General features: G+C 45.6%; 1 protein-coding gene across 3 annotated transcripts in view; it reads left to right on the top strand.

The window, feature by feature from the left end:
- The window catches only part of LOC147099852 (ubiquitin carboxyl-terminal hydrolase 50-like), a 45968-nt gene extending 25394 nt beyond the window's left edge, over positions 1 to 20574 (top strand). For 2 of the 3 annotated variants that reach the window (XM_085968303.1, XM_085968304.1), the window contains exons 4-7: positions 12477 to 12641; positions 13839 to 13981; positions 19028 to 19160; positions 20238 to 20574. In XM_085968303.1, coding sequence (XP_085824429.1) covers positions 12477 to 12641; positions 13839 to 13981; positions 19028 to 19160; positions 20238 to 20414 — 618 coding nt within the window. In that variant the 3' untranslated portion in view covers positions 20415 to 20574. The remainder of the gene's footprint in view (positions 1 to 12476; positions 12642 to 13838; positions 13982 to 19027; positions 19161 to 20237) is intronic. The other variant, XM_085968305.1, reaches the window with a different exon arrangement.
- The last annotated feature ends 431 nt before the right edge of the window (positions 20575 to 21005 follow it).

The raw sequence follows: 21005 nt of genomic DNA on the forward strand, positions 1-21005 counted from the left end.
AGGCCTAGCCGGATAAGGGATAGTGTAGCATTTTTCCGCACTTCTGAAAACCGAAATCGCTCAGCGTAAGTGTACCAGCCTTTATCCGCACATCCGAAACCAGAAAACCTCTGAAAGCCGAAAGTGGCACAAAGCATGACTTCTGAAAACCGAAATCGCTCAGCGTAAGTCGTGCGCACGACCCCGACCCCCGCCGACCGACCCCCCCGGCTGACCCCCCGCCGACCCCCCCCGCCGACCCCCACCCTTTCGGATAAGGGATAGTGCATCCTTTATCCGCACTCCCGCAAACTGAATTACTCTGAAAACCGAAGTGTTTTCGCGCACCTTCCGAAATCCGAAATTTTCCTAAAACCGAAACACGGCTGGTCCCGAGGTTTTCAGATAAAGGATAGTCTACCTGTACTAATATCTTTCAGTTCCTTGTTCTTGCTAGACCCTTGGTTCTCCACTATTTCCAGAAAGTTTTTTGCGTCTTCTCCGTTAAGACAGATACAAAATATTTCTTTAATTTCTTTGCCATTTCCTTATTCCCCATTATAATTTCTCCTATCTCAGCCTGTAAGTGACCCACATTTACTTTCACTAATCTTTTCATTTTTACGTACCTGTAGAAGCTTTTACAGTCTGTTTTTATGTCTCTCACTAGTTTACTCTCATTCTATTTTTCAATTTCTTGGTCCTCCTTTGCTGAATTCTAAAATCCTACCAATCCTCAGGCTTACTACTCCTTTTGGCAGCATTATTAGCCTCTTCCTTTGATTTAATAATATCTTTAACTTCTCTGGTTAGCCACGGTTGGACCACTTTTCCTGTGGGGTTTTTGTACCTTTAAAGGAATGTATATTTGTTGTAAATTATGAATTAATTCTTTAAATGTTAGCCATTGCTCATCCACTGTCATACCTTTTAATGTAGTTTCCCAATCTACCTTAGCCAACTCGCCCCTCATACTTACGTAGTTTGCTTTGTTTAGATTTAAGACCTTAGTTTTGGATTTAACCAAGTCACTTTCAAACTCAATATAAAATTCTATCATCTTATGGTCACTTCCCTAAAGGCCCTTTTACTACAAGGTTATTAATTAACCCTTTCTCGTTGCACAATACTAGATCTAAAATACCCTGTTCCCTAGTGTCCTCTGGTTCTTGACCCTTCTGCCAATGGGAATAGTTTCTCTCTATATACTCTGTCCAGACCCCTCATGAATTTGAACACCTCTATCAAAATTTCCCCTCAAACTCTCTACTCCAAGAAGAACAACCCCAGCTTTCTTCAGTCTATCAACGTAACTGAAGTCCCTCATTCCTGGAATCAGTCTCGTGAATCTTTTCTGCACCCTCTCCAAGGCCTTCACATCCTTCCTAAAGTGTGGTGCCCAGAATTGGACACAATACTCCAGTAGGGGCCGAACCAGTGTTTTGTACAGGTTCATCATAATTTCCACACTTTTGTACTCTATACCTCTATTTATGAAGCCCACGATCCCATAAGCCTTTTTAACGGCTTTCTTAACCTGCCCTGCTACCTTCAACGATTTGTGCACACATACCCCCAGGTCTCTCTGTTCATGCACCCACTTTAGGATTGTACAATTTAGTTTATATTTCCTCTCCCCATTCTTTCTACCAAAATGTAACACTTCACACTTTTCTGCGTTAAATTTCATCTGCCACGTGTCCGCCCATTTCACCAGCCTGTCTATGTCTTCCTGAAGTCTATCACTCTCCTCCTCACTGTTCACTTTACTTCCAAGTTCTGTGTCATCTGCAAATTTTGAAATTGTGCCCTGTACACCCACATCCAAGTCATAAAGGCCCAGAACTTGGTGTCGGGGGCTTGCCGCGCGTGCAAGCCCCCGATCTGCACTCAACCTGCGCGCTGACATCTGAAGCCCGGGCCTGCTTGCATTTCCTGTCACAGGCCCGGTTCAGCTGTCGGCGCGATGTGCTTACCTGATCCAGTGGCGTAGTTAGTGCGATGTGCCGGCTGGGATCAGGTGAGCACTGTACAACCAATCAGGGGAGGGGAAGGTTCATTCATGAGTTTGAGAGTAAGAACTGTCAAACTCATGAAAACTACGGGGGCCCAAAACACTATTTAAACTTTAAATAAAAATTTAAAAAACATCCCAATCATTAAATTAAGTATAAATAAGTTAAAAAAAAATAATTTAAACAATTTCTTTTTTGAAAAAAATAAATTTTTAATAAAAAGGGTCTAAAACTAAACTTACCTTATTGTAGATTCTTTAAAATAATAAACCTGTGGAAAAAAAAATTCTAAATTGCACTAAAGCACCACTTACCTGTAAAAATAAATACTTACGTGTGCTTTTTACAAGCGTAAAGACCGGAGGCCTTTAAACAGAGGAAATCCAAGACGCACGCGCTGCCCCCTACAGCGCACGCGCTAGCCTCTTCAACTCTTGGGTTAGAGGAGAGGAAATGCCGGTTTTCAGCACATGTGCTGTGCATGCTGAAAATCGGCATTTCCTCCGGCCAGACGCGTGAGTACCCCTTCCGTACTCACGCGTTTGGGGAGGAATTACTGCCCCAATATATATCAAGAAAAGCAGTGGTCCTAGAACCGACCCCTGGGGAACACCACTATATCTTCCTCCAGTCCGAAAAACAACTGTTCACCACTACTCTCTGTTTCTTGTCACTTAGCCAATTTTGTATCCATGCTGCCACTGTCCCTTTTATTCCATGGGCTTCAACTTTGCTGGCAAGCCTATTATGTGGCACTTTATCAAACGCCTTTTGGAAGTCCATGTACACATCAACCTCATTGCCCTCATCAACCCTCTCTGTTACCTCATCAAAAACCTCGATCAAGTTGGTTAAACACGATTTGCCTTTAACAAATACGTGCTGGCTTCCCTTAATTAATCCACACCTATCCAAGTGACTGTTAATTTTGTCCCTGATTACTGTTTATAAAAGCTTCCCCACTACCGAGGTTAAACTGACTGGCCTGTAGTTGCTGGGTTTATCTTTATACCCTTTTCTGAACAAGGGTGTAACATTTGCAATTCTCCAGTCCTCTGGCACCACCCCCCGTATCTATGGCAGATTGGAATATTATGGCCAGTACCTCCGCGATTTCCACCTTCAATCCCCTCGGCATCCTAGGATGCATCCTATCCGCTCTTGGTGATTTATCTACTTTAAGTACAGCTAGCCTTTCTAGTTCCTCCTCTTGATCAATGTTTATCCTATCAATTGTCTCCTCTACCACCTCCTTCACTCTGTCTATGGTGAAGACAGATGCAAAGTACTCATTTAGTACCTCAGCCATGCCCTCTGCCTCCTTTTTGGTCCCTAATCAGCCCCACCCCTCCTCTTACTATCCTTTTACTATTTATATGCCTATAGAAGACTTTTGGATTCCCTTTTTATGTTGGCTCCCATTCTATTCTCATACCCTCTCTTTGCCCCTCTTATTTTCTTTTTCACTTCTCCTGTGATCTTTCTATATGTAGCCTGATTCTCAGATGTATTTGCAACCGGACATCTGTCATACGCACTCTTTTTGGCCACCCCTAATTGCCCTTGAGAAGGTGGTGGTGAGCCGCCTTCTTGAACCGCTGCAGTCTGTGTGGTGAAGGTACTCCGTGCTGTTAGGGAGGGAGTTCCAGGATTTTGATCCAGCGACGACGAAAGAACGGCGATATACTTCCAAGTCAGGATGGTGTGTGATTTGGAGGGGAACTTGGAGGTGGTAGTGTTCCCATGCGTCTGCTGCCCTTGTCCTTCTAGGTGGTAGAGGTTGCGGGTTTGGGAGGTGCTGCCGAAGAAGACTTGGTGAGTTGCTGCAGTGCATCTTGTAGATGGTACACACAGCAGCTACGGTACGCCGGTAGTGGAGGAAGTGAATGTTTAAGGTGGTGGATGGGGTGCCAATCAAGCGGGCTGCTTTGTCCTGGATGGTGTCGAGCTTCTTGGGTGTTGTTGGAGCTGCACTCATCCAGGCAAGTGGAGAGTATTCCAGCACACTCCTTACATGTACCTTACGAGATGGTGGAAAGGCTTTGGGGAGTCAGGAGGTGAGACACTTGCCACAGAATACCTAGCCTCTGACCTGCTCTTGTTGCCACAGTATTTATGTGGCTGGTCCAGTTAAGTTTCTGGTCAATGGTGACCCCCCCAGGATGTTGCTGGTGGGGGATTCGGCGATGGTAATGCTGTTAAATGTCAAGGGGTGGTGGTTAGACTCTCGCTTGTTGGAGATAGTCATTGCCTGGCACTTCTGTGGTGCGAATGTTACCTGCCACATCGTCCAGGTCTTGTTGCATGCGCGCATGGACTGCTTCATTATCTGCGGAGTTGTGAATGGCACTGAACACTGTGCAGTCATCAGCGAACAACCCCATTTCTGACCTTATGTTGGAGGAAAGGTTATTGATGAAGCAGCTGAAGATGGTTGGGCCTAGGACACTGCCCTGAAGAACTCCTGCAGTGATGTCCTGGGGCTGTGATGATTGACCTCCAACCACCACAACCATCTTCCTTTGTGCTAGGTATGACTCCAGCCAGTGGAGAGGTTTCCCCCCCCCCCCCCGATTCCCATTGACTTCAGTTTTACTAGGGCTCCTTGATGCCACACTCGGTCAACTGCTGCCTTGATGTCAAGGGCAGTCACTCTCACCTCACCTCTGGAATTCAGCTCCTTTGTCCATGTTTGGACCAAGGCTGTAATGAGGTCGGGAGTCGAGTGGTCTTGGCGGAACCCAAACTGGGCATCAGTGAGCAGGTTATTGGTGAGTAAGTGCTGCTCGATAGCGCTATTGATGGCACCTTCCATCACTTGCTGATGATTGAGAGTAGACTGATGGGGCGGTAATTGGCCGGATTGTATTTGTCCTGCTTTTTGTGGACAGGACACACCTGGGCAGTTTTCCACATTGTCGGATAGATGCCAGTGCTGTAGCTGTACTGGAACAGCTTGGCTAGAGGCGTGGCTAGTTCTGGAGCACAAGTCTTCAGCACGAAGGATGTGATTGCTTTGGAGAGGGTGCAGAGAAGATTCACCAGGATGTTACCTGGGATGGAGCGCCTCAGCTATGAAGAGAGGCTGGACAGGCTGGGGTTGTTTTCCTTGGAGCAAAGAAGGCTGAGGGGGGACCTGATTGAGGTGTACAAAATGATGAGGGGCATAGATAGGGTAGACAAAGAGGAACTTTTCCCCTTAGTAGGGGGGTCAATAACAAGGGGGCATAGATTCAGGGTAAGGGGCAGGAGATTTAGAGGGGATTTGAGGAGGAACTTTTTCACCCAGAGGGTGGTTGGAATGTGGAACTCAATGCCTGAAAGGGTGGTAGAGGCAGGAACCCTCACAACATTCAAGAAGCATTTGGATGAGCACTTGAAATGCCATTGCATACAAGGCTATGGACCAAATGCTGGAAAATGGGATTAGACTGGACAGGGATGGATGGGCGGCGCAGACACGATGGGCCGAAGGGCCTCTTTCTGTGCTGTAAAACTCTATGACTCTATGACAGCCGGGATGTTGTCAGGGCCCATAGCCTTTGCTGTATCCAGTGCGCTCAGCCGTTTCTTGATATCACATGAGTGAATCGAATTGGTTGAAGACTGGCTTCTATGGTGGTGGCGACCTCGGGAGTAGGCCGATATGGATCATCCACTCGGCACTTCTGGCTGGAGATGGTTGAAAACGCTTCAGCTTTATCTTTTACACTCACGTGCTGGGCTCCACCATCATTGAGGATGGGGATATTCATGGAGCCTCCTCCTCCCGTTAGTTGTTTAATGGTCCACCACCATTCAGGACTGGATGGGACAGGAATGCAGAGCTTTGATCTGATCTGTTGATCGTGGGATCGCTTAGCCCTGTCTATAGCATGCTGCTTCCGTTGCTTCCGCTTTTTAGCATGCATGTGGTCCCGTGTTGCAGCTTCCCCAGGTTGGCAGCTCATTTTTAGGTGCTCCTCCTGACATGCTCTTCTACACTCCTTATTGAACTAGGGTTGGTCCCCTGGCTTGATGGTAATGGTAGAGTGGGGGATATGCCGGGACATGAGGTTACAGATTGTGGTGGAATACAATTCTGTTGCTGCTGATGGCCCACAGCGCCTCATGGATGCCCAATTTTGAGCTGCTAGATCTGTTCTGAATCTATCCCATTTAGCACGGTGGTAGTGCCACACAACACGATGGAGGGTGTCCTCAGTGTGAAGATGGGACTTTGTCTCCACAATGACTGTGCGGTGGTCAGTGCTACCAATACTGTCATGGACAGATGCATCTGCGACAGGTAGATTGGTGAGGATGAGTTCAAGTATGTTTTTCCCTCATGTTGGTTCTCTCACCACCTGTTGCAGGACCAGACTGGCATCTATGTCCTTCAGGTCTCAGTCAGTAGTGGTGCTACCGAGCCACTCTTGGTGATGGACATTGAAGTCCCTCACCCAGAGTACATTCTATGCCCTTGCTACTCTCAGTGCTTCTTCCAAGTGGTGTTCAACATGGAGGAGTACTGATTCATCAGCTGAGGGAGGGTGGTAGGTGGTAATCAGCAGGAGGTTTCCTTGCCTATGCTTGACCTGAAGCCATGAGACTTCATGGGGTCTGGAGTCAATGTTGAGGACTCCCAGGGCCACTCCTTCCAGATTGTATACTACTTTGCCACCACCCGTGGTGGGTCTGTCCTGCCGGTGGGACAGGACATACCCAGGGATGGTGATGGAGGTGTTTGGGACATTGGCTGAAAGGTATGATTCTGTGAGTATGACTATGTCGGGCTGACAGCTCTCCCAATTTTGGCACAAGTCCCCAGATGTTGGTGAGGAGGACTTTGCAGGGTTGACTGGGCTGGGTGTGCCGTTGTCGTGGTCGATGCCGGGTGGTCCGTCTGGTTTCGTTATTATTATTTTGTTTCGTAGCGGTTAGTTACAACTGAGTGGCTTGCTAGGCCATTTCAGAGCGCAGTTAAAAGTCAACCACATTACTGCAATTATATAGGGTCCCGATGAGACCAAACCTGGAGTATTGCCTAAGGAAGGATATACTTGCCATAGAGGGAGTGCAACGAAGGTTCACCAGACTGATTCCTGGGATGGGAGGATTGTTCTAAGAAGAGAGATTGAGGAGACAGCCTATATTCCATGGAATTTAGAAGAATGTGAGATGATCTCATTGAAAAGTATAAAATTCTTAATGGGCTTGATGGGGTAGATGCTGGGAGGATGCTTCCCCTGGCTGGGGAGTCTAGAACCAGGGGTCACAGTCTCAGAATAAGGGGTCGGCCATTTAAGATTGAGATGAGAAGAAATTAATTGAGTATATTCAAGATAGAGATCGATAGATTTTTGAATATTAAGGGAATCAAGGGATATGGGGATAGTGCAGGAAAGTGGAGTTGCAGTAGAAGATCAGCCATGATCTTATTGAATGGCGGAGCAGGCTCAAAGGGCCGACTCCTGCTCCTATTTCTTATGTTCTTGTGATATATTGGCCTTGGAGGGAGTACAGTGTAGATTTATCAGAATGATACTTGGACTTCAAGGGTTAAATTATGAGGAGAGATTACGCAAATTAGGGTTGTATTTCCTGGAATTTAGAAGGTTAAGGGGTGATTTGATTGAAGTTTTCAAGATATTAAGCGGAACAGATAGGGTGGATAGCGAGAAACTATTTCTGCTGGTTGGGGAGTCTAGGACTAGGGGACATAGTCTAAAAATTAGAGCCAGGCCTTTCAGGAGTGAAATGAGCAAACGCTTCTACACACAAGGTGGTAGAAGTTTGAAACTCTCTTCCGCAAATGACAATTGATGCTCGATCAATTGTTAATTTTAATTCTGAGATTGATAGATTTTTGTTAACCATAGGTATTAAGGGATATGGGGTAAGGTCACAGATCAGCCATGATCACACTGAATGGCGGAACAGGCTTGAGCGGCTGAATGGCCGCCTCCTGTTCCTATGTTACCATAGCAACGCTATCTCTCTCAGTCTTGATGCTGATGATCACAATTGTTGTCCCAATTTTAATTCTTTTCACTTAGTGACAGGATTGCAATGTATCAAATACAGGAAACTTTGCGATATCCGGCACTGACGGGACCGGCGTGATGCCGATCTGTGAAAACTTCCGGATAGACCAGCGCTAATGTTGAAGGATATGGAGGTTTTCATCTCCGTATCTGACAACAAACACTGTTGCTTAGCAACAGCTTGTAAACAGTCGGCCCGTACCTTGGAAGCGTCTCTGTAGCTTAGCAACAGCTTCAGAGAGGCTTTCCAGAGACTGACTGTTTAAAAAAAAATGCTAGAAGAAAAAAAACCTAACAAAACGGCTGCTGATTTCTGCCGTTAGATCGAGGTTTCCGGCCATACAACCTCCGGATAAACCAAAGTTTCCTGTATTTCCAAATTTGGAGGTTTCACTTTGTGTGGAGAGTTTTTGATGTGCTGATTGTGTGAATATTGACTTCTGGAATGCACAAACTTCAACTCTCACAATCCTTAGCACTTTATATTGACGTAATTCCGAATCACCCGAGACTCGGGGAATTTGTAAATATTTTGCATGAGGGCATCTAGTGGTTATGGGCTGTACAGGCAGATCACAAGATACTTCGGGATGAGGAAGATCATTCAGTCCATCTTAATTCATCCTTCCAGAACAATCTGCACTCTGTCACCGCCCCCCATTGTTGCATCAAGTTGCTTTTTAAATGATTCCAGGGTATTCTACCCCCAATCTGCATGTTGATCAGTTTCAGTGGGTGGAACAGCCTCTGAGATCAGTCCTAAAGTGGCCTTTTACTAGTTTGAAATTATCGCCTTGTCCTTCTCCCACAGTTTAATTTAAAGTAATATTCTAGATTAACCATTTCCATCATTTACTACCACATAGTGTCCGCTGTGGCTCAGTGGGCAGCACTCGCCCCTCCTGAGTCAGAAGGTTGTGGGTTTAAGTCCCAGAGCCTTGAGCACAAATCTAGGCTGACACTCCAGTGTCAGAGGTGCCGTCTTTCGGATGAGACGTTAAACCGAGGCCCCGTCTGCTCTCAGGTGGACATAAAAGATCCCATGGCACTATTTCGAAGAGGAGCAGGGGAGTTCTCCCCAGTGCCCTGGTCAACATTTATCCCTCAACCAACATCTGAAACACATTATCTGGTCATTATCACATTGCTGTTTGTGGGAGCTTGCTGTGCACAAATTGGCTGCCGTGTTTCCTACATTACAACAGTGACTACATTTCAAAAAGTACTTCATTGGATATGAAGCGCTTTGGGACGTCCAGTGGTCGTGAAAGACGCTATATAAATGCAAGTATTATTATTACATCTCGAAAGGTCACCTCTCGGACACATCCTTTCCAAGCCGAAAAGCCTGAGTCTCTCCAGTCTCTGCTCATACCTTAGACTCTCTCACCAGAGATCAGGCCTCGTGGCTTGGCTCCCAGCCTTTGAATGTCTCTGCGAACTGGACCTGGTACTCGAGGTGCAGTTTGACCAGTTTAATCATCACCTTCTCTGACTTGTAATCAACTGGGTGTAAATCAACATACTGCTGATTGCTGCTCTGCCCTGGTTGGACATGTTGAGTCTAATAAAAATCCTAAGTCTCTTTCAACTTCATAGTTAGTTATTTCAACCCCATTCCTGAACTACATATGTTCCCATTTTTCCTTCCTATGTGCAATGCTTTAGACTTGTCTGTGTTAAATTTTATCTGCCAGTTTTGCCCACTCGCATAGTCTATCAATGTCGCTTTGTAACTTCTTGTTCCCATCTACACACTTACTGTGTCTCCTAAAATAATCTGCAAACTTGGATATGCAACTTCCTATTCCTTCATGCAAGTCATTAATAAATATGGTGAAAAGCTTAGGCTCCAGTACAGCTCCCTTGGGAACACCATTTATCACATCCCATCAATCAAAGAATGTTCCTTTTATCCCCACTCTGTCTCTTACCCTCCAACCCATGTCTACCTCCCATTCCATGTGCTTTAATTTATGTTAACCTCTTGTGTGGAACCTTATCGAATGCTTTATGGAAATCCATATAGACAACGTCCATCGACACTCCCTTACCATCCACGTTAGCGACTTCCTCAAAAAAATCAACTAGATGAGTCGGACATGACCTGTCCTTCACAAATCCATGTTGATTCTCTTTGATCAGCCCATAACTTTCCCAAGTGTTCAGTCACTCACCCCACAAGTTTTCCACTGCTGATGGGTCTGTAGTCACCTGGTTTCTCCCTCCCTTCTTAAATAAATGGCATGAGTTTTTTCAATTTTCCAATCTAAAGGCAATTCCTGAATCCACAGAGCTTTGCAGTTGGTTCTGTCTGTTTTATCCTACTTTTTGAATATGGGCCCCACATTTAACCTGTTTCCAATCTGCTGGTATTACCCCAGTGTCCATTGACTCCCTCATAATGATCATCAGTGCCTCACAAATCTACACACTAGTGTCGGCGAACAATCTGTGATTAAAAAAAAAAATCTAAACCTGGCAGTTTATTTGCTTTAAGTCCTTTCAGCTTGTCCAGAAATTCCATCTCCTTTATATTGAAGTCTTTACTTGTGCCTTGGTTCTTGTTTTGAGGGCGGAGGCCAGGGGCAGGGGTGAATAATTGGAGGATTTAATTATTCAGAATATTCGTCCTTCACTGTTTCTGCAGAGATCCTCAGGTTGCCTTTGAGGTAAACGGAAACAATGTTCATGGAAAATAAGAGATCTAGGGGTCCCGATTGACAATAAATTGAAGCTATTGCAACAATACTCGGTGGCAGTGAGTGAAACAAATCAGATGTTGAGATGCATTAAAAATTTAATATTGAGCCAATCCTGCCGCTTTATAAATCATTGGTGCGGCCGCACTTAGAACACCGTGCAGTTCTGATCGCCGCAGTACAATAAGCATATTGCAGCTGTTGGAAAGATACAGAAGAGAGCAACCAGAATGGTTGAGGGGATGGAGGGATTGATTTATGAGGAGCAATTATGTAAATTGGACATGTTCTCACTGGAAAGAAGGTTGGGAGGCGATATGATTGCTGTTTTTAGGATTCTAAATAATATAGACCATGACGAGCTGTTTCACCTTGTCCAGAACAGTAGAACCAGAGGACACGGCCTGCGCTTGAAGGGGAGGAAATTCTAAACTAACCTGCGGAAACATTATTTCAGCGAGCGAGCAGTGAATCTATGGAACAGGCTCACTGGGGTGACAGTGGAAGCAGTTAGTATTGATTCATTCAAAATAAAATTAGATAGGAATTTCAGAAAGTAGTATTTTTGGGATCCAGTCTATGAGTAATTTGAGACATGATGTGTGGTGAGTGCAGCGTGCTCGAGAGGAACAGGTGACTTTGGACCTCTGGTTCCCAAAGCTCTCCACTGGGGGTTTTCCTCGCCTCGTGTCTGGGTCTGTTATAGACTCATTGATCGAGATTGATCGCTGTGATTGGTCAACATCCCCATTATCGTTGGATCATAGGAGTACCAGGATGGCAGAAGGTGAACTAGAGGGACTTTGGTCTCTTTCATTTATGTTCCCAAAGATCAGGCCCTCGTTTCACTCAACGCAGCGACTTTCACCATAACCGTACAAATAATTTTAACAGCGGTTTGCTAAATGTGGCACAATGCACGGACTTCAGTGTGCTGATAGAAAGGGACAGAGGACCTGATCCCAACACACACCGCTCCTAATATCAAGATTAGGTCCGGCACTTACTTTGCCACATATCCTAGTGACGGGTGATGGAGCAGCACTGAGCTGTGCTCGGAGACACTAGATTTAAAAAAAAACCATGATCGTAATAATCGTCCAACATTTGAAGGGTGGAATAATTCAATTTTTCAGCAGGTGCAAATATCAAATTGATTTTTTTTAAATTGATCTTTATGCTCTGGGACAATTAAAAAAATGATTTCTGTAACTGTATCTTCATCAGCCCCACATAACTCTGTCTCGCACTTTCTCTCTCTCTATCCCACTCTCTCACCAGCACTTGGGGATTAATGGGCCTCGGCATTATCTTCACAGTGCTGATTGGTCCCTCTGCCATGTTCTGTGAGCTGATTGTGGAATCTAATTGATTAATCCAACCAAAAATGGCATTACCAGGGGCTTGGAATTCAATTTTGTAACATTGAATGGATTGGATTGATTTGATGGATCGATTGGTTAGACAGTTTATTGTTGCAGCCATTGTTGGGCCAGTTTTATAAAATTGTCGGATGGCTGGATTGTGCATTTGTAAAATCGACTTTGTTTGTTGTTCTGTAGCCCTGCCCCAACACTCGGATTAACACATTTATAATTATGCTAGAAGTGGCAAAGGTCTGATTTTATTAGCGATGGTGCGGTGTTCGAATGGCTGAACTATTCATCGCCCCTCACTGCACGGCTCAGGGCCTTTTTATGGTAGACTTGAGATTTTTCACAAGGACAGTAAATGATGCAATTTTCTCTCGTCAGTCTACAGGAATGAGAAACATGGAAACGTCAATCGTTACAAAGCTATTTCAGGGGCAACTGAGCGATGTAAAATTGTGTCTAAGTTGTTACCACAAGTCTAGCCAAACAGAGAACTTTCTAAGCCTCTCTCTGCCTATGCCTCCTGACAGCAGGTGCTCTATTCAGGTAAAAATTACCATTTTGTTAAATGTGGAATAAAAATATTTTTAATTTTTCTTCCCATTTTAGTTATTTTTCTCTCTCACTTGCAGGTCTTCCCACAGATTTAAACTTTCCCTGTTCAATGTGTGGGGGCTCCAATGTGCTGCCAGTTGTACTCTTGCCGGACGCTAGGATTAACTTGGGGTGGCCTGTTCTGTTATTTTGCTTCTCCTTTTGGGGTCATGCAACGCCACCCTCCTCCTACCCCATAACCTGTCCTAATACCTTACTGAGACCAGGAATGTGGTAGGTGGGGAATCACCAGGGCATTCTGCAAGATCCTGCACCAGGCCACCTGGGGCGGTCCATTCTGTTGTCGGCTCTATTGCAGGGGTTATGCAGGCAGCTGCTTCTAACTTGGAGTGTAAGGTAAGTTTTTCCAATGTGGGTTAAAGCAGATTCTCTCCTGTCAAACTAGTCTCAAGACTCCTTCCCTAGCTAAGGAACTGTGACTGTTTAATGAAGTTGAGACCTCGTATTGCAGTGTGTCAGACACTGGGGAAATATGGTGCTGCGGGTTGGTGATGGGTTATCAAAGACCCATTTGGCAATCCAACACTGTACTGGGTCATCTAAAAACAGCAAAACTATTTAAACTACTGTGATTTCCCCCTCCTCAAAGCACAGCAGTTTGTTAGCACTGAGTTATTCAACTCTTTGCTATTATCAAGGAAAGGATTAAAGAATCCAGGGAGGGTAAATGTGCTGCTTGTAGATTGTACTGAACTTACCGATCCATACACGAGATTCCTTTACAAATGTACGAATACAGTTGAGCAGTTTGTCAGTGGTGGGTGTCTCCTGAGTTCCAGGTTGGTACGGAGACTGGTACCTGATGGGATTTGTCAGTTTAGGGGTCAGTCTGGTGCTCCTTTTGGGTGCGGAGGGAAGGGTCTGCAGGAAGGGGCAGAATCTTCATTTGGGGGTGGGTTCACCCAGTAGTTTGTGGAGACTCCGCAGCTCGTCTGCTGAAGTTATGGTGGGTGAGGAGATCTCCTGACCCCCCCAACCAACTGCAGAAATGTGTTCCTGGCTCCTGCTCTAGTCTCCAACGCTTGCTGTATTTGGGGGGTGGGTTGTTGTGTCAGTGAGGGATTTTAATTCTGCACCAGTTTCTTCAAACAAACCCCTACTCTGTAATAAGTGGCTGCTGTTTCTTAGGATTGCCTCAGATTGTTCTTTAAAGAGGAGGTTCTGAGCTCGAGGGACCAGCCTTTCTGTTCCTTTTGTGGAAGGAAGCAGGATCAGTCAGAAAGTATCCAGCTATTGAAAGCACCTGATATTATCATCATACACCTGAAACGGTGAGTACAGAAGCTCGTTCCTCACTCACCATTCAACAGGCTGACCCTTCGAACCAAAGGGAAAGAGAGAGACTTCCCTTTCTTTGGTTTCAGTTTAATCATTTGAAACATTTACATACAACAGGTTCCTGGACTAATCACCCAACACATCATTTATAATATGTTATCACAAACTGAACCACTGATTTGCATGTTGCTACTGTACCTGGTTGATGGGAAGCACTGCTCGCTCCCAGTACTGGGCGCAGTGAGAGATGTTGAACTGCCCAGATTGCCTGGAGCACAACAGACCTTCCAAGTCCTGTAGCAGGACACTCCATGCAGATTGGTCTTTTTTTGGGGGTTGTAATGTCGGCTGAGTGTTTTCATAGAGTCAGGATTGACATCAGGGTGCCAGGTGTCGGCTAGGCAGATCCCAGGGTTGATTAGCAGCCCGTGCTGCATTAACTGAGGTTTCCACTCCTGATGACGGTGCCTAGTCAAGCTGTGGAATGAGGACTGTGATGTTTGCCACAGTTCAATAGTTTCTCAGCTGACGTGATGAAGAGCGACCCGAGCGAGGTGTCTGAGGGAAAGCAGCACTGATGGGACAGTACACCGTGGGAACACAAAAAAAAATCTACTTTATTTTGAATATTTTATCATCTCTCTTGACATGTGTAAAGTTGTTAAGTTCAGGCAGCCAACTTGCTGCCAGCCAGAGGAGCTGCAGCAGTTTGGGAGGGAATGTGTCCTTCCCATTCGCTTTCCTCCTCAGGAGGGAATTCTCTGGCCTTTGCCCAGTCATAGAGTTTTACAGCATAGAAAGAGGCCCTTTGGCCCATCGTGTCTGCGCCGGCCATCAAGCCCTGTCTATTCTAATCCCATTTTCCAGCACTTGGTCCGTAGCCTTGTATGCTATGGTGTTTCAAGTGCTCATCTAAATGCTTCTTGAATGTTGTGAGGGTTCCTGCCTCTACCACCCTGTCAGGCAGTGAGTTCCAGATTCCAACCACCCTCTGGGTGAAAAAGTTTTTCCTCAAATCCCCTCTAAACCTCCTGCCCCTTACCTTGAAACTATGCCCCCTGGTTATTGACCCCTCTACTAAAGGGGAAAAGTTCCTTTCTATCTACCCGATCTATGCCCCTCATAATTTTGTACACCTCAATCAGGTCCCCCCTCAGCCTTCTCTGCTCTAAGGAAAACAACCCCAGCCTGTCCAGTCTCTCTTCATAGCTGAAGCGCTCCAGCCCAGGTAACATCCTGGTGAATCTCCTCTGCACTCTCCAAAGCAATCACATCCTTCCTATAGTGTGGCAACCAGAACTGCACACAGTATTCCAGCTGTGGCCTAACTAGCATATTGTACAGCTCCATCATAACCTCCCTGCTCTTGCCTTCATTAGCCAAGGCATAGAATATAAGTATCCCATATGCCTTCTTAACCACCTTAGATCCCTGAAGGCAGCAGGACAGGTATATATGTACATGCACACCAAGGTTCCTCTGTCCTTCCTAGGGTCCTACCATTCATTGTGTATTCCCTTGCCTTGTTAGTCCTCCCAAAATGCATCACCTCACACTTTTCAGGGTTAAATTCCATTTGCCACTGTTCTGCCCCTCTGACCAACCCATCTATATCGTCCTGTAGCCTGAGGCTTTCCTCCTCGCTATTTACCACTCCACCAATTTTCGTGTCCTCTGCGAACTTACTGATCATACCTCCTACATTCATATCTAAATCATTAATGTACACTACAAACAGCATAGGACCCAGCACCGATCCCTGCGGTACACCACTGGACACAGGCTTCCAGTCACAAAAACAACCTTCGACCATCACCCTCTGCCTCCTGCCACTAAGCCAATTTTAGATCCAAATTGCCCTGGATCCCATGGGTTCTTGACCAGTTTCCCATGTGGGACTTTGAAGCCCATGTAGACTACATCAACTGCACTACCCTCATCCACACACCTAGTCACCCCCTCAAAAAATTCAATCAAATTGGTTAGACAAAGCTATGCTGACTATCCTCGATTAATCCTTGCCTCTCCAAGGGGAGACTAATTCTGTCCCTCAGAATTTTTTCCAATTTCCCTACCACTGATGTTAGGCTCACGGGCCTGTAATTCCCTGGTTTATCCCTACTACCCTTCTTGGTACTATGTTAGGTGTTCTCCTGTCCTCTGGCACCTCCCCTGTGGCCAGAGAGATTGTGAAAATTTGTGTCAGAGCCCCTGCAATCTCCTCCCTTGCCTCACACAGCAGCCTGGGATACATCTCATCTGGGCCTGGGGATTTATCTACTTTTAAGCCCGCTAAAACCACTAGTACCTCCTCCCTCAATACTAATTTGTTCAAATATATCACAATCCCCCAGCCTGATTTCTATGCCTACATCGTCCTTCTCCATGGTGAACACGGATGCAAAATATTCATTTAAAACCTCACCTACATCTTCTGGCTCTACACACAGATTGCCACTTTGGTCCCTAATGGGCCCTACTCTTTCCCTGGTTATCCTCTTGCCTTTAATATACTTATAAAACACCTTGGGATTTTCCTTTATTTTGCCCGCCAGTGTTTTTTCATGCCCCCTCTTTGCTCTCCTAATTTCTTTAAGTACTCCTCTAGGGCTTCCACTGTTTAGTCCTTTGTATCTGCCAAAAGCCTCCCTTTTTTTCCTAATCCATTCTTGTATATCCCTGGACTTGTTGGTCCCACCCTTGATCTTTATGGGAACATGTTGGCACTGTACTCTCTCTATTTCCTTTCCAATGACTCCCACTGCTCTGATGTGGAATTTCCTACAAGTAGCTGATCCCAGTCCACTTTGGCTAGATCCTGGCGTATCATATTAAAATCGGCCTTCCCCCAATTTAAAACCTTTATTTCCGGTCTATCTTTGTCCTTTTCCATGACTACCTTAAATCTCACCGAATTATGGTCACCGTCATCAAAATGCTCTCCTACTGACATTTCTACCACTTGCCTGGCTACATTCCCTAGAAGTAGGTCCAGTACCACCCCCTCTCTTGTAGGACTTTCTACACACTGGCTCAAAAAGCTCTCCTGGATGCACTTTAAGAATTCCGCACCCTCTAAGCCTTTCACACTCTGACTATCCCAGTTAATATTGGGGAAGTTGAAATCCCCTATTATTTCTACACTTCTGAGATTTGCCTACATATCTGTTCTTCTATCTCCCCCCTGACTGTTTGGGGGCCTATAGTACACTCCCAGCAAAGTGCTTGCCCCCTTTATGTTTAAGTTCTACCCATATGGCCTCATTAGAGGAACCTGCTAAGATATCATCCCTCCTTACTGCAGTAATTGACTCCTTGATTAATATTGTGACACCCCCACTGTCTCGCCTGAAGATTCTATACCCCGGAATATTGAGCTGCCGGTCCTGCCCCTCCCTCAACCATGTCTCTGTGATAATATCATACTTCCATGTGTTCATCAACACCTTCAATTCATCTGCCTTACTCGTAAGACTCCTTGTATTAAAATAAATGCCATCCAGCCTTGCCATACTCTCTTGTGCAGTTACATATTTGCTCTGCCTTCCAGACTTGCTTGTTTTTTCCTCTATATTTGGCTGTGCATTACCCCCTACTATAGCTCCACTCCGTATCCCACCCCCCTGCCAAGTTAGTTTAACAGCACTAGCAAACCTCCCCGCAATGATGATGGTTCCGTTCCGGTTCAGGTGCAACCCGTCCGACTTGTACAGGTCCCACCTACCCCAGAAACAGACCCAGTGTACCAGGAAACTAAAGCCCTCCCTCCTGCACCAACTCTTTAGCCACGCATTCATCTGCTCTATCCTCCTATTCCTATACTCACTAGCACGTGGCATTGGGAGTAATGCAGAGATTACAACCTTTGAGGTTGTGCTTTTTAATCTGCTACCTAGCTCCCTAAATTCTTGTTGCAGGACCTCATCCCTCTTTTTACCCATGTCATTGGTACCAATGTGAACCACGACCTCTGACTGTTCACCCTCCCCCCTCAGAATGCCCTGCAGCTGTTCAGCGACATCCTTGACCCTGGCACCAGGGAGACAACATACCATCCTGGAGTCATGCCTGCGGCCACAGAAACGCCTGTCTGCACCCCTCACTATTTTGAGTCTCCTACCACTATTGCCCTTCCACTCTTACTCCTCCCCCCTTGTGCAGCTGAGCCACCCACAGTGCCATGAACTTGGCTCCAGCTGCACTCCCCAGAGGAACCGTCACTTTCACCGTTTTCCAACACAGAAAAACGGTCGTTGAATGAGATGCATTCTGGGACTTTCCTGACTACCTGCCTTGCTCCCCTTCTTCTGACTGGTGATTTCCCATTCTGTCTCCGACTGCACTTTAAGCTGCGGGGTAACCATGTCTAAAAACGTGCTATCCATGTAACTCTCAGCCTCGCAGATACACCGCAGTGCCTCCAGCTGACGCTCGAGCTCCGAAAACCGGATCTCAAGTTGGCCAAACCGTTGGCACTTACTGCACGTGGTCATCCTGACTGCAAGAAGCATCTAGGAATTCCCACATGCTGCAGGCTGTGCAACGCACAGGACTGAGGTCCCAGCTATGCTTTTAATTAAAAAACTCAGCTCAAATTTAAACTCTCGGATTCTCGCTCTCCCGAACTACCTTAAAAGAAATAAACTTAAAATTGAAGAAAAAAAAAAGCACTCACCCACAACTCACCAATCAGCTTCTTCCCCTGCGCCGGCGTCACTTTCTGTACTGTGATGTCACTCTCTAATTCTGCCGCTGCTCGACTGGGCCTGAAAATCACCGACCTTTATTTTCTCCCACAGCCACTGCTCCCTCGCAGGTCTGCTGCTCGACAGGGCCTGAAAATCATTGACCTTTATTCTCTCCCACAGTCGCTGCTCCCGCTGCACTGTCCATCGGTCACTGGCCTTTCCCTGGTCCTTTGCCCAGTGTTCTGTCCATCGGCCTCTGTGCTGCCTTGTTGGTTCTGCTTGTGACATAAGCATTAGAATTCATCATAAATATATAATTAATCATCCAGAATTCACTCTCTCCTCTGCTAGCTTTGAATCTGATGATCACGGCAATAGAAAACTGACTAGTACTGTGACCTTTCCACTCGAAGATCTAGATCTATCCCAATATACAACCACCCCATCCACTCAACAGCTGAAGTATCATCTCTATGCTGTTGTGGTAAGTAGGTGTCATTAATCTACTCCTGGCAATTGGCCCTTACTTTTCCTTCTCAGCCCCTTCAGGAATATTACTATCTATTACGAGGAGTTCACCAGAAGATCTGCAGAAACATCAGGTGCAACAACTCCCTCGCCATACCTGCAAGGCCATGACCTCAAATTTTGTGAACAAAATGCCTGTATTTTACTGAATATTGTAAACTGCACACATCTAGAAATGGACAATGTACATGCAAATCACAATGTGAACACCCGAGTGTGTGAAATTAAGTCTGTCATTTTAATGTGACTACCTCGCCTTGTATAGAGGGTAGGGTAGTGTCACTGGACCAGGAACATGAACAGACTTCACCCAGAGCCTGCGAACAAAGGAAAGGATAAAGGCATGGGTGAAGAATGCTTTAATATGTTGGATTAGGGGATCCATTAAGAATTGGCACCCCAGTACTGTCTCCGAGTAAGACCATGACAGGAAGTAGAAACGGTTTGTGGTGTGAACACCGGGGAGGATGAGTGCGTTTTTGTTTCTGAAAACAATTCTCCTTTCTCTTGACTGTATTACAATGGTTAATGTAACATTTTATAAAACCCTTTACCAAGCAGCTGTACACGTTGGTTATTAGAGGGGTTGGATGTATGGTTGCTGGCAGGTGGGGAGGCCAGAGAGTAGGTTGGACACTTTTCTATAGGAAGGAAGTGAAGGGCAAGTCATTGTTGGGAACTCTCAGCGCCCAGGGATTGGATCCAGTGAAAATCGTAGCTGAACTGGAAGCAGCAGAGCTGCCATTTCCCCACTCCCTCAGTGAGGAATGTAAATGAGGCCACTTGGTTCTTACCCATTTGACACAGAGGGGGAACTACATGTGCAAAGATCAGGTACATATTGCCTTAGATCACAGGTGACTCATGTCCCAAAGTAATTGTGACTCATGTCCCAAAGTAATTGTATCAGATGTTCATTTCAAAAAATATAATTTATAGGTCGAGCTTTCAGCAAAGCCCCACTGATTGGAATGATATAAAACAATGTATGTATGAAGTCAGGGTGAATTCACGACCTTTTCTCTCCCCACAGAATCATACAGGCACTTTAGACAGTGGTCACTACACCGCCTTCTGCAAGAATCCCGCAACGCAGAACTGGCACGAGTTCAATGATTCGAAAGTGACCAACATTTCCGAACAGAGGATCCAGTCGCCAGCTGCCTATGTTCTTTTCTACAATTGTGTGAATTTTCAGTGGGCGCAGTAATTACATCTCAGACAGGCTACAATAAACTGTTTCCCTATAATCCAGTTTTCATTCTGTACTTGCCCAAGAGGGCAGCACGCTATATAAATGATGTAATTAATTCTAACTTTTGATATGCTGTTATTGTATCTGGTGGATTAAAAGGTATCCCCTCTGCAAATAGTCTTTGGCAGTGTGTGATTAGTTACACTTTATTATCAAGCAGATCGTAAGACATCCAGAGCCGGTTGGTTTAGTGTAACAAGCAATTTCTTCATCACAGGAAGTAGGAGTTACAGCAGATTACCTGAATTTTGAAGTGTATTCAGCAGCAGGAATTCAGCTGCTACCATTAGGCCCACGACCCAGCATGGATCTTTGGCCCTTTTCAAGTGAAAGCGGGTACACTGCACCCGTTCGAACACTGGCTTTTCAGTACAATGTTAACAAGGCTTGTTACAGTGGCATTTCAATAGGAAAATACTCCCCCATCACATTGATGGAAGCAACTGTAAAGGCAATCATTTCAACCCAATGAGTTTAGGAAAGTTCAGTTATGTTTAAATTTGGCAGGTTTTTGAGGATTTAACACTAGGTAAAATGGCTAAAGTG

Source organism: Somniosus microcephalus, chromosome 27 (genome assembly GCF_052327205.1).
Source record: "Somniosus microcephalus isolate GS21.2 chromosome 27, FLI_Smic_1.0, whole genome shotgun sequence".
Lineage (NCBI taxonomy): Eukaryota > Metazoa > Chordata > Chondrichthyes > Squaliformes > Somniosidae > Somniosus > Somniosus microcephalus.